We start from the raw sequence: 14,132 nt of genomic DNA, 5'->3' as shown, positions 1-14,132 counted from the left end.
TATACGCCTTTTAATTAGCATCTTCAAAATTCCTCTTTTGGCATCTATGTAACTGTTCTGACTTCACTGTCTAATTTTCCTTTCCTTAAAAACTGGTAGTCACAAGAGTCCTACCTTTGATCTTCTGATTTTTTCCTAGACAGTGTAATGCATATTCTTATCTTCAGTTTCAACCAGTGATTCCTTAATCAACATTTTCTCAGCCCAGACGGCTTTCCTGATTCTCAGACCCATATTTTAATTACATACCCAGCTGTCTAACAGGCATCTCAACCTAAATAAATCCCAAACAGAATTTATTATCATGCCTTACAAACCCTTTCTGCTTTTCTGTTGGGTTAATGACAACTTGTGGTTTAAACCAATCTGGGATTGAGCTTAACCTCATAACACTTCTTCAATCCTCATATCAAAACATCATAAAATCTCATTGATTTTCTCTCTCCTAATTTTGCATTAAATACAGTCCTCTGGCCATGGTTTGTTTTCTCTCTAGCTTTTTGATGGTCTACTATCTTCCAAGCATGGTGTTCACCCTCTAGGGGCTTTTTCTCATTTAATGTCACATTAACTCTATGAAATATGTGCTATTATTGCTATCATTATCTTTATTATGCAGACAGGGAAACTGAAGATTATAAAGGATAAAACAAATTGCCCAAGGTCAAACTGCTAGAAAGTCGCAGAGCCAGGGCTTGAATACAGTTCTGACTGTAGGCCCTTAAATAGTACAGCTGTAGTCATATTCTCTTGACCTCTTCTTTAGATTCCTGGTGCCCAACTGTTTCCTTCTAGGGCAGTTCTCAAAGGGTGGTTTGCAGACAACTGGGGGTTCCCCAGTCCCTTTCAGGGGGGCAGTGAGGTCCAACTATTTTCCGAACAGTAATACCAAGATGACCTTTGCCTTTTTCACTGATAGCGCAAAAGTCATGGAGTGAAAGTGCTAATGTCTTAGCAGGGAGCAAGGCAGCAGCATCAAACTGTAGGACAAGTTTTGACATATTCACTCCCACACACTTTCAGTAAGCAGAAAGTACCAGTTCACATAAGAACAACTTTGATGAAGCAGGAAATATTATTAATTTTATTAAATCTTGACCTAAGGGACATGTGTTTTTAGTATTCTGTATGATGAAACTGGAAAAAATACATAGAGCATTTCTGCTGCATATTGAAATGCCATGGTTGTCTCAAGGAAAAGCATTTGTGTGACTGTGTGAATCAGAAGCTGAATAAACCACTTTTTCTTTTTTTCATGGAACACCATTTTCACTTGAAAGAAGAAGTGACAAACTATGGTTATTCAGACTCGGATATTTAGCAGATATTTTCTAAAAAATGAACAAAGGAAAAGGCTGTCACTTCAGGAAAAGCAAATGACAGCATTTGTTGTCAGTGTTAGAACTGGAGCTTTCAAGTGGAAATTGGAATTGTGGAAAACTTTTACCTGCCACTGCGAACTAGACAGCCTCCCAATACATTATGACTTTTCTCATGAGATCAATGGTGACATTAACGAACGTGACTTTTGAACGTTATTTAATGAAATTTGCCAAATTTTGGGAAATCTGCCTACCAGTGTGCCAATATTTTCCAAATGATCCATACATGGTACAGAATCCATCCAAAAGGCAAGATCAGTAAATAATTCCTGATACAGTTTCAGATTTCACATTGAAACTAATTCAAGCAATTATTATTTGTAGAGTTTTGGTGTGTATCAAAGAATATTCAAAACAGCCTGAAAAAAACAATTAAAAAACTCATTTTTCCAGCTACATATATAATTATTATGAGGATTTTCTTCATCTACTTCAATCAAAACAACGTATCCCAACAGACTGAACCTAGAAGCAGATAGGAGAATCTGGTTGTATTCCAGACAGTAAAGAGATTTGCCCAAATTTAAAATAAATTCCTGGGGCACCTTGGTGGCTCAGTCGGTTAAGTGTCCGACTTCAGCTCGGGTCATGATCTCATGGTTCGTGGGTTCGAGCCCCATGTCGGACTCTGTGCTGACAGCTCAGAGCCTGGAGCCTGCTTCAGATTCTGTATCTCCTTCTTTCTCTGAATCTCTCTCTCTCTCTCAAAAATAAAAATAGACATTAAAAAAATTTTTTTAATAAAATAAAAAAATAAATTCCTTTTTCTCACACCATTTTTTTTTCATCTGGGATAGCATAGTTATTTTTATTAAAAATGTGTTTTGCATGTAAACACACAAGGGCTTGTCATTATTAAGTTAATAAAAGTTTTTAAATCTTAATTTTTAATATGATAAATATGAATAGATAAGCCCCCCATAAACAAAAGCTCTTTGATATCATCAGTAATTTTTTTTAATGTTTATTTTTCAGAGAGAAAGAGACAGAACACTAGTGGGGGAGGGGCAGGGAGAGAGGGAGACACAGAATCCGAAATAGGCTCCAGGCTCCGAGCTATCAGCATAGAGCCCAACGCGGGGCTCAAACTCATCAACCCCAAGATCATGACCTGAGCTGACGTCAGATGCTCAGCCGACTGAGCCACCCAGGTGCCCTGATATCATCAATAATTTTAGGAGTCTAAAAGGGAGCGCCTGCATGGCTCAGTTGGTTAAGCCTCTGACTCTTGATTTTGGCTCAGGTTATCATCTCTTGGTTTGTGAGTTTGAGCCCCTCATCGGGCCGTAAACTTGACAGTGTGGAGCCTCCTTGGGATTCTCTCTTTGTTTCTCTCTCTCTTTTCCTCCCCACTTGTGCTCTGTCTCTCTCTCAAAATAAATAAATAAACCTAAAAAAAAAAAAAAAAAGGATCCTGAAATCAAAATGTTTGAAAACCATTGTTCTAGGATCACCCCCACTTGTCGGTCCTTTATCCTGCCACTATCTTTCTAATCTTCAAATCAATCCCATCACTCCCCATCCATGGTTTACCTCAGCATGCTGTACAAGACCTTTTGTGATTTATATCCTGCCAGCGTTTCAGCCTTGCTCTAACCACTTTCTTTTGAGCAGGTTGGTCTCTATGAACTTCTTAGTTCTTAGTAATGAACTTCTTCTTAGTAATGAACTTCTTAGTTCTTCCAAAGCTCTCCCTGCTTTTTCTTATTTCTGGGCCCATGCACATACTATCTCTACTTATTTGTCTTCCTACCAACTTTCCTCCAACTACCACCACCATGCCAGTTGGTCAAATCACAATTAGTCTATAAAACTTTCTCAGGAAAACTTCTCTGAACCATAAACCTCCTCACCCTTGCCTGGGCAGAATAAATTGCTCTCATTTATGGAGCTCAGACAATAACCAGTCATATATGTACAATGGTATTATAATTATTTGTGTAAACATCTCTCACACTGGACTGTCAGCTTTTTTTAATGTTTATTTATTTTTGAGACAGAGAAACAGAGCATGAGTGGGGGAAGGGCAGACAGAGAGGGAGACACAGAATCTGAAGCAGGCTCTAGACTCTGAGCTGTCAGCACAGAGCCCAATGCAGGGCTCGAACTCACCAAGGCGAGATCATGATCTGAGCTGAAGTCAGATGCTCAACCGACTGAGCCACCCAGGCTCCCCTGGACTGTCAGCTTCTTAAGAGTAAGAACCATGGGTGCCTAGTCCAAACATAGTGTTGACACATAGTAGTCTCTCAATAAATATTTCTTGCATAAATGATCCTAATCCTTCCAGGCTATAAATTCTGTGGTCCATCCCTAGAATAGGATCTTGGAAACTACAGTATTTTTATTGATTAACAGAGATGCATTTGGTTTACTTACACACATTCACACACACACTTTGGTTTTTAGTCAAAGAGATCATCTCCTCAGGTCTTTTTTTTTTTTTTTTAATCTTTTTTGTCCTTGCAAGGACAGTTCTAGAGAAAATTTGGCATATTAAATTTGATATATTTTAATAAATTATAATGCACATATATTCATTAATAATATATATCCCACACCAAGGCCTTAGTAGGAATTAATTTTTAAAAGTCTGCTCTAATGGAAATGTAAAATTATGTAAGAGGTCTATATAATTGGCTCACAAAGAACAAGAGGGAAGAGGAAGAAAACTTAAAATCGAACTGCTTTAGAACTATGAGAGGTTTCTAAACAGCAAAGCTGCAGGAGAAGCCATGAGAAGGAAGCTCCCCTTGCTATGATTTTTAATGTCTCAACCTATCCAAATATTGGGCAAACCCTACTCAAGGAAAAGCCTTGAGTCTGGAACTGATCTATGTTCCTAGGATTTAGAAACAATAGTGTGGCAGTTTCAAAGAGACTTTGTTACTTTCTTTTGGCCAAGACTCACATTCGTTGTGCTAGTCCTTGCGAACAGGAAGGTAGAGAATGATTTGTTTAAATATGTGTTTACGATTTTGTGATGGTACCCTGTTCCACGTCATCTCAGAGAAATCAAAGTAATCTGTACAGATTATTGAAATATTTCCACATTAGATATTTAAAAAAATTTTAATGTTTACTTATTTTTGAGACAGAGAGAGAGCATGAACGGGGGAAAGTCAAAGAGAGAGGGAGGCACAAAATCTGAAACAGGCTCCAGGCTCCGAGCTGTCAGCAAAGAGTCCTATGCGGGCTCGAACTCACGGACAGTCAGATCATGACCTGAGCTGAAGTCAGAAGCTCAACCGACTGAGCCACCCAGGCACCCCTCCACATTAGATATTTTTAACCTAATTTCATTTTAAAACCTAGGAACCAGGAAATTTCAATTAAATGAGTATAACTGGTTATTTCTTTGTGGCAAAGTGTTGCCACATATATGGTAAAGTGTTTCAATGACAGTGAGGTTGAGGAAAGTTAAATGTCATAAGCAAATGGTTAGGCTCAGTACAGACCCAGAACTCAGGATTCTGACTGCTGCATGCTTTTCATTCCATTGTTAATAAAGAAACGAAAATTAGTTTAACTAAACTCTCAAATACAATAGTAAACTTTCTTCTTCCCTAAGAAAGCAGCCATGCTTCATAGAAATGTCTTAAGATACCTTTGTCATGCTGTTTTATTTTCATTTAGCACTTGGTAAAAATCTTATCCATTTAGTTCATGAAAGGTGATGAGAGATAGATGGATTACACATCTCTGGGTATTTAAGGCTTGCAGTTAATGCACAAACTCCTTCCACATTCAAAAGTATTAAGGTGATTATTCTATAACAGCTTAGCACTGGACTGGCCATGTGTAGGTCAAAATGAACATAAAATGGCAAAAAACTTTAATTCTACTTTGTGCCATGTGTCGTGAAGTTAGAAGGCACAAAATAAACAGTGATTAATTTTTGACTAAAATAGAATAACTATTCTCAAAATTTCTAATTCATATGCTACTCGATGGCAAACAAAACAAAACAAAAAAGCCCAGTCCCACCACAAACCAGAAATTCTTTTTCAGAACTAGTAGGGAAAATGGCACAGCTTTTGACATCTGATATTTTTTTTAACTTACTTAGAATATACCTTCATAGTAGCAGAAAATATAACAATGTCATATTATAAATACTAGTTAAATGAAAGGACACAGCTATTGGGGTGCCTGAGTGTCCGACTTCGGCTCAGGCCATGATCTCACGGTCTGTGGGTTCAAGCCTTGCGTTGTGCTCTGTGCTAATAGCTCAGAGCCTGGAGCCTCCTTCGGATTCTGTGTCTCTCTCTCTCTCTCTCTCTCTCTCAAAAATAAATAAATATTAAAAAAAAAAAGAAAAGAAAAAGCTATTAAAATACTCAACTCATTAGAACAGACCAGGGCACTAGGAATTCAGATATAAACCCCAAAAAACCATATGTAATAATCTATAGTCATTTTTAATCTATATCATTTTTCTTATGTTACTATAAGATCTAGAGTTTCTTATTGTCTGTAAGCTCAGTATATATATGCCACAAACAGCTAAGAATTAGAAGGCCATTTAGGGATAAATGACTATGGAGGCTAGAGTAAATGCAGGGGCAGAAATGGGGTAGGTGGTTGGGCTAGAAAAAATGTCAGACGACTCTGATGATTACCCCAATGCCATGGTTGTAGATTGTTTTACAAGATGACTGATGTGCTCATTGAAATTTGTTTATTGTTTCTATTTTCTAGGTTTTTTAAATGTGATTTTTGACATGATGCAAAATAAAATAGCTATTAACTTATGTTTCAAAATATATGTAGCTGATTTCTAGTATTTTTGACCGTTCTGTCACACTTCTAGCAGAATTTTTTTTACCTTCCCTGGAAAATTGATCAGGGTCACTCCACATGTCTGCTTTCTTCTCCTTTCTAGTCCCAGCCAGTTGCATGGCATGTGAATATGGCCCTGTACTTCCTGGTCCACTCTTGGAGCTCTGTGGTCAGTTGTGGTTCCACCAAATCAGGACCTCACTTAAGCGAAATGCCTGGAAGTGTGAGGATGCTTGAAACCACAACAGAGGACACAGCTACAAGGAATGAAAGATAATTAGATTATGATGGTTGACACCAACACAGCGCTGACTAATTCCAGAACAGTCTAGACAGTTAATGTAAATTAATTCATTTACTCGTTACCATAATCTGGGAGGTCATTTCTCATAGCTTCCCCATTTTATAAGTGGAGACTGAAGAACTGAGGGCTTACATTTTGCAAAGTCATGTGGCTCATAAATGGCAGAGCCAGGGTTAAGAACAGAGAGAGTCTAGCTCCATAGTCCATGCTTCCAAGTACTACATCAAATGGAAGATTCAGAAAGAATACGAAAAGTGTCTGGGAATCATTGAATAACAGCAGACTAGAAAATGAAATATATTCCGCCTTGCCTCAGAAGATGCTTCAGAAGGATCCAAGGTGACAGTTGAGAGAGAAGTTTTGATTTCTCTGTCGCTGCTGATGGTCAAACTTTGGAGAACCCATGGTCAATGATAATGATGCTGATAACCAGAACAGTGGTTGGATTAGGCAAAACTTCTTTTCCTATCCTGAGATTTTGTAAGTCAGGCATATACTACTGTGTTTCTTTATTTGGAATCAGTATGATGTGATAAAAGGAGCAGGGAAAGAAATGATGGGTCCTTAAGTAGTTTTACTGACAAGCATCAATGACATTATTCTCTTCACCAAATGTATACTATATTTTGGCTCAAAAGTCTCTGACTCGACTTTGACAGACCTATATACTTGGCTTATTGAAACTCAGATTGGATAATGATGCTTCCAGGTTAAAATTTGTAGTGCAGCACTAAAAGCACTATTAATGTTTATACTTTTAAAAAGCTACTAGAAGAATCCTCAAAGGGACACTGTAAAATGTTTATGCTGAAACAGCATGCAGAAAAGAGCAACATGCGTATTGAAGAAAAGAGCTTTTCACCAAAAATAATGGTCATTTATTAATATACTAGCAAAAAAAGTTACTAGAAGAAACATTAAATGACATCTTGGTTGATTTTCTCAATCCCTCTCATTCACTGGTTTTCCTCTCATGCATTTTTTTTTTTTTGCAGGCAATTCTTATGCAAGAAGCTAAACGTAATTAAATGTGCAGGATGAAAAGATGGCACAGGCACTGCTGGTACCCCCGGGGCCTGAAAGCTTCCGCCTTTTTACTAGAGAATCTCTTGCTGCTATCGAAAAACGTGCTGCAGAAGAGAAAGCCCAAAAGCCCAAGAGAGAACAAGACAATGATGACGAGAACAAACCAAAGCCAAACAGTGACTTGGAAGCTGGAAAGAACCTTCCGTTTATTTATGGAGACATCCCTCCAGAGATGGTGTCAGAGCCTCTGGAGGACCTGGACCCATACTATATCAGTAAGAAGGTGAGTGTTGATTTTATTGATTTTTAAGTTAAGTGATATTTCCAAAGTTAAGTCTTCAATTAAACACTTAACTTTAATATACTTTTTCCTGGCTCATACACATACTGCATCAGAAGTTTTCTACCTTTAGAGATTTTATACTTTTTATTTCCACTTACTTTTAGGCACCGTATAAGCAGAAATATTTACAAGAAATGAAGTCAAGATTTGGCTACAGTGAAGAGATATGAGAGGCGAACGATTTCTACAATTTCACAGTAACTGAGATAGTCAGAATTAAAACTGACGCCAACAAAGCAAAATATCTGTTATTACTGACATACTTAAGCACATGGTAGAGAACAGAAGAACAGCCATGCCAAAGAAGAGTTGTGGGCATACGTACTTCTTATTTTTTAGTTTTTAATTAGCTTGAGGTTTCCTCACAATAGATTTGCACTCTAGAGGGTATTTTTAAAAATTTTTTTACAGTTATTTATTTTTGAGTGACAGAGAGAGACAGAGCACATGTGGGGGGTGGGGGCAGAGAGAGAATGAGGCACAGAATCTGAAGCAGGCTCCAGGCTCTGAGCTGTCAGAGCAGAGCCCGATGCGGGGCTTGAACTCACAAATGGTGAGACCATGACCTGAGCTGAAGCTGGACGCTTAACTGACTGAGCCACACAAGCACCCCCAGAGGGTAATATTTTTATTTAGCATCCTCCTATAGGAAGAGAATACATTGACAAGCACAGTCATAATTACTTATTGTTAAAACATCAGTCCATGAAAAAAATGTCAAAAACAGAAGACAAAAACAAAATACTCAAGTTTTCTCTATCTACATATGATTTAAATCAAGTTATGACTATGCCTTCCTAAAGCTATAATAACCACAAAATTCTGTCAGAATTAACTAGTTTTTGAAGATAACCAGCTTTGCAGAGTTTATAGTAAATATTTTTAAATAGATTATAGATTCTGCATGATGTAATTGGGTATTTTGGCATTTTATAACCACAATTTATATTTCACATTCATAAGAATAAAAACAGGTATGTGTAGAAAATAAAGATAAATAGGTATCACCATGAATTGATGGTTTGTGGATTAAAAAAGGTTTTAAACACCTTTATTAATTAGAGCCAGTCCTTTTAAAAGGAATGGCTAAGGAAATTGCATTCTCTAAGCAGTACACAATTTAAACAGAGAAGATCAGTGATGTTAAAGAGCCTGGCAGTTAACCATCCAATAGCTAGCCCTATTGCTCTAAAGAAGGGTTTCTCAAACTTGCATGTTTATACACATTATCTGAGGATCCTGTTAAGATATAGATTCTGACTCCACAGGTCTGAGAGGAGGCTAGAGATCTACATCTCTAATAAGTCCTCGAGTGAGATTCTTGCTGCTAATGCATAGGCCACACTTTGAGTAGCAAGTTTTAAAATGTTTTCTATAAATCATCAAACAAATTTAAATAGCTAAGCATGGCCCTTCTTTTCCCTTTGAAATTAGTCTCATGAAAGGTGGCATTCAATATAGATTCATATGTTTTTAAAAGTAATTTATTCCAGAAGTTTACTGCAGAAGCACTAAAGAAAAATTTGAAATTTAGTTACTGTATTATTATACACAATGATAAGTGAGGCATCCTCCAAGAAACTATAATAAAATTATCCTTAAAATTACTGATTCAAAGTATATATTTGAAAAGATATCTTCAAGAGACGGGGGAATGCTTACTCTGACATGGTTAAAAGTATTTGCTACTTAAAGAAAGGAAGTGTTCTTAAGGAAGGAAATTGGTAAGATTAAAGGATGGGGAAAATAACAGAGACAAACACTGGCATTTTTCAAGGGAGACAGATCTGAAAGCATTTTCCTCCTGAAATCAAGTCCATTTCATTGCAGAGGGGCTACACTGGGCTACTGAACAGAGGAGGCATTAAGCATTCTGCATTTGATTAAGTTGACTTAAGTTGACTCAGCAAAGAACCTTCTTACTAGAATTTGTCTTCCCATAGATCTGCTTGAAAGGAAAGAGTATGCTGTTTATGCCATTACAATTATTTCAGGCCACGTGACAGAAATAAATCTTGTTGTAAATAAATAGATTTGCATTCTGATTTTGTATGTCATGCTCTTAAGCTTGGTTAATGTGAGTCTGCTGCCAAGAAACAGAATTGTTCTCTGTGTGCTAACAAAGTCAGTTCTTACTGCCTCCCTATCTGAGAACCAGATTTGGACATTGATTTATTCATGGTGGCCATGACCCATCTCAGGAGACATCTATTTACTCTTTACTGTGGGTGCACTGCTTTTCTTTATGAAGTATCTAGAAAAATGAAGACTTAGGTGATGCTATTGAAAAAGATGATAGTTTGTGATTGTTAGGATTAAAGAAGCTAATGTTAAAAGCTAATGGAGAAGTTCTGGAATTTAAGAATATGGTATGAAGTTTATGTTAATTATATGAATAATGCAGGTGAAAGACATTTTAAAATCGTAAAGCATTATGTAACAGTCTGTTGCCATTAATTAATGATATATTTTGCATGCCTAATTTAATCAGATAATCAGATGAGCCACATCACAATGCATTTTAATGGTATTTAAGTTGGCCAGGTAATAACTTAAGAATAGTGACAGTGATAATAATGATAGCTAATAATGTGCTCAGACAAAATAGGTGTGGATTTCAGGCACTGTTTGGGTGTTTAGGTGGCAGAATTCATTTATTATTCAAGAACCAACAAGGCAGGTACCATTGGCCTCATTTTACACATGGGTTAAGTGTTAGTGTTAAGTGTTACACATGGGTTAACCCCAGAGAGGTTACGTAACTTTGCCCAAGTTATACTCCATAAGAGGTCGATTCTGGGATTGAACCCAGCAGTCAGAGCTCTTAAGTACTAAGCAAAGCTATATATGGCATTTATTGATAAAATGAAAGATAATGTTAAAAACTGCTCATATAACTTTTTGAATTCTCTGACTGAAGTGGTCCTACTTAGAGATGGAAAGCTTCCTCTTGCCTCAAGCAGTAAAAATTTTAGTGAACCTATATGATGCATATTTATCTCTGAAAAAGCAAGTAGCATTCCAGAGTGAACAATAACCGGTTTGACGCGCTTTCAGCTATTACCTTCATCATCTTAGTGGCAATATGCAGTAATTGTTTTTTAGCCACATCATTATTTATCATGACTTGGAGACCAGATTCTGGAGTTGACACTATTTACTCCTCTTCCAATTATCTGTCACTCAAATAATTTTCAGTTTAGCTACATCTCTCAATAACATCAGAGCCCCAAATTTCAAACATCTTCCTTGTAATTATTTCACTATATAGGATAGTAGTATTTTATTCTTCATTTCTCAGAACTCAGGTTTTATACCAGGTGTTGTTCCCCCAGAAATAAACTGAAATTGTGTCCTTAAGGCCTGCTGTGTTCCAGAACCTGTAAATTCACTGAAGATGCCCTTGGCATGTCATTTTTAATCCCGTTAGTACCACAGAGGCTAATCTTTCAGGGGAGCAGAGGATTCCATGTTTAAAGGGCCAGTTCATTCCTCTCACTCTGTTTTTGGAGATTTTCAAAATAAATTCCCCTCCTAATGTTGCAAGTGTTAACTATTTTTTCATGGCAATTGTTTCACAAAAGCATAAGTAAATGCACTTTAAATTAGGGTGAACTTTACATGTTATTGAATGTCTAAATAGATCTAGATTGTTTGAAATGTAAATAACCTAATCCTGTAAAATTAAGAAAATCCTTTAATGCATTTGTGCTTGAAGGGCAGTTTTCTCAATGTCCACTGTCCTGTGTGGATGATCTCAATGCTAGAAAGAAGTTTCCTTGTCCTTCTTATACAATTGTTCAAATTTATAGATTGCAGTTCATGGAAAACGGTTGGTTAGGTAATGCTTGACTCCATGGTCTTGAATACAAAAGGGCAATGTACACAGAAATTGTTTTCTTTGCCTTTAATACTCACAATATAAATATTTCTCTCTACCTATTCAAACACTACCGTGTTGTCAGTGAACATGATTGTATGGGATACAGCTCTTAAAGAGTAAAAACATATTATTAAGCAAATGGATATATAGATGTCTTAAAGGTAAATGGCATCTTAAAGGTAAGCCTGCATTTAATTAAAACAAGTATTTATGTACAAACCACACTATTAAATACTGTGGAAAAAAATGGAGAAAAAGTAGATTACAGGCTTTTTATGCTCAATAGTTTATAACAACTTCTAACCTAGTCCTCAGTGGAATGAACCCTACATGTAAACTGCTACTTGACTATAATTACAAGCAACATGCCAATGTGTGCAAATAAATACACTAAGACTTACTGGTAAAGGGAAACAATTAGGGAGCGATCAGAAGGCAGTGATTTATCTGGAAAGACATGATGAAGGAGGTGACTTTGATAGCTGAGGACATTTTCTGAGGGTAGGGCTTTTCAACTCTGGCTGCATATTAGAATTGCCTGAGGAAACTTAAAAAAAATCCCATGTCTATGCCCATCCTTTAGAAATTCTGATTCATTTGGTTTTGAGTAGAACTCAAATATTGGCAATTTTAAAATCACCTACGGAGATTCTAATATGCAGACAGGACTAAGAACCTTTGAAATAATAGTGGGTGGGGCCTCACTGACAGGCTTGTTACGGACCCCAAATGGGGGGAGTTTGTATTAGATGACCTCACAGGTACCTCCTTCCTCTAGGATTTTATGACACTCATTTCCAGAATCAGAAGGAGAAGCTGACAGGCTGTGAGCAGGATTGACAAGTGGACTGATTTGGTTGGAGCAGAGATGCCTTGGTGGTAAAAAGTAAATGATCTTAGAGAGATGTGGTAGGTAATCACTGGGTAGCATAGCTTAAATGCTAAGTTGATGATTATAGGTTTCAAGTCATAGGATTTTAGCTATGGAATGCCCTTTGAAATGATGTCTTTAAGCCTAATTCTCTATGCAGCTGTCCCTTCTCAGTATTACCAGCAGATCTATAGAATCAGCAAAACCAGGTTATTCAGCCTATTTAAACATCTTAAAATAGGACAACTACCACAGGGAAAATACAAAGGCTTCATAAGCTTTAGAGTTCAAGACTTTAAATAATTAAAATAAAAGATTATTTTGGTAGCAATATGTACAGAATAATCTGAAAAGTTAACCAAAGCTGGAGACAGATGGTAAGCTTTAAATAAAGTTGGAATCTGTAAAGTTACAACTTGATAAAAAAAAAAAAATTCTGTGTAGGATCATTAGTTTGTATCAGCAAGTTGAAACCTTAGAGACAAATTAGGTAATAGTAAATCATATGTTTACTTGTAGCTATATATTAATTTAAGGGAGAAACATCTAATGTGTTTATAGTTATGATATACCAACTTGTTTAAACAAACAGGTTTGAACAAACAAATCAGGTAAAAAGTTCTTCATGTGTGTAAACTCTCCAAATAAACCACATGTCTAATCTAGTGACTTTTTTTTTCATATTTTCTTTTTCAGACTTTTATAGTATTGAATAAAGGGAAGGCAATTTTCCGATTCAGTGCCACCTCTGCCTTGTATATTTTAACTCCGCTAAACCCTGTTAGGAAAATTGCTATTAAGATTTTGGTACATTCATATCCTTTTCATGTGACTGAATGCCTACGGTTGATTTTAAAGAAAATGTCATTCATATGTATATGAATATATTTTATATATTTATATTTTATATATATTCCTTTATATGTTATATATATATAATTATTTTGAGATTAATGGTGACATTGTTATTTAACCTGTTCTCATTGATTTTCTGCTATTTATAAAAAGATTAGCATGGAATTACTACTATGATTCTAGAAGTAAAAAAATGATGATGATAATAAATGTGTAAATGAAATGCACTGTGTAGAAGGAATAACAGCAAAGCTACTTCACTCTTTTATTAACCTCAGTTAGACCATACATAACCACTGCTAAAGAAACATTATCTGTATTACCAATGTTCAAACTTTTATGCCCTAATTGGTTCTATATCTTCAGCACCTGGGTCTGTCCATCCTCCTTCACTAAATATTTATTAAACTACTATGTGCCTATATATCTGATAGTATATATTTAAATATCACTGAATTTAAGACTACTTACAATGATAGTCAAAAAGTACACAAAAAAGGACAGAATAGCTGTGGAGTTCAAAAGTATTCTCAAATAGGTAATGATAAAATAGGTATTCAGAGGCTGTGTTCAAGAATGGGCATTGATTTTTATTTAAATTCCAGTTAGTTAACATACAGTGTAATTTTAGTATCAGGTGTACAATTTAGTGATTCAGTGCTTCCATACAACACCTGGTGCTCATC

At 36.2% G+C, this 14,132-nt stretch overlaps 1 protein-coding gene across 1 annotated transcript in view; it reads left to right on the top strand.

Annotated features, from left to right (window-relative positions):
* SCN3A (sodium voltage-gated channel alpha subunit 3) overlaps nucleotides 1–14,132 on the top strand; it is a 114,648-nt gene that overhangs the window by 23,243 nt on the left and 77,273 nt on the right. The window contains exons 3-4 of the mRNA XM_030327027.1: nucleotides 7,464–7,777; nucleotides 13,288–13,406. Coding sequence (XP_030182887.1) covers nucleotides 7,514–7,777; nucleotides 13,288–13,406 — 383 coding nt within the window. The 5' untranslated portion in view covers nucleotides 7,464–7,513. The remainder of the gene's footprint in view (nucleotides 1–7,463; nucleotides 7,778–13,287; nucleotides 13,407–14,132) is intronic.

The sequence above is a fragment of the Lynx canadensis genome, chromosome C1 (genome assembly GCF_007474595.2).
Source record: "Lynx canadensis isolate LIC74 chromosome C1, mLynCan4.pri.v2, whole genome shotgun sequence".
NCBI classification, from domain to species: domain Eukaryota; kingdom Metazoa; phylum Chordata; class Mammalia; order Carnivora; family Felidae; genus Lynx; species Lynx canadensis.
This window is presented reverse-complemented; position numbering and strand designations above follow the sequence as displayed.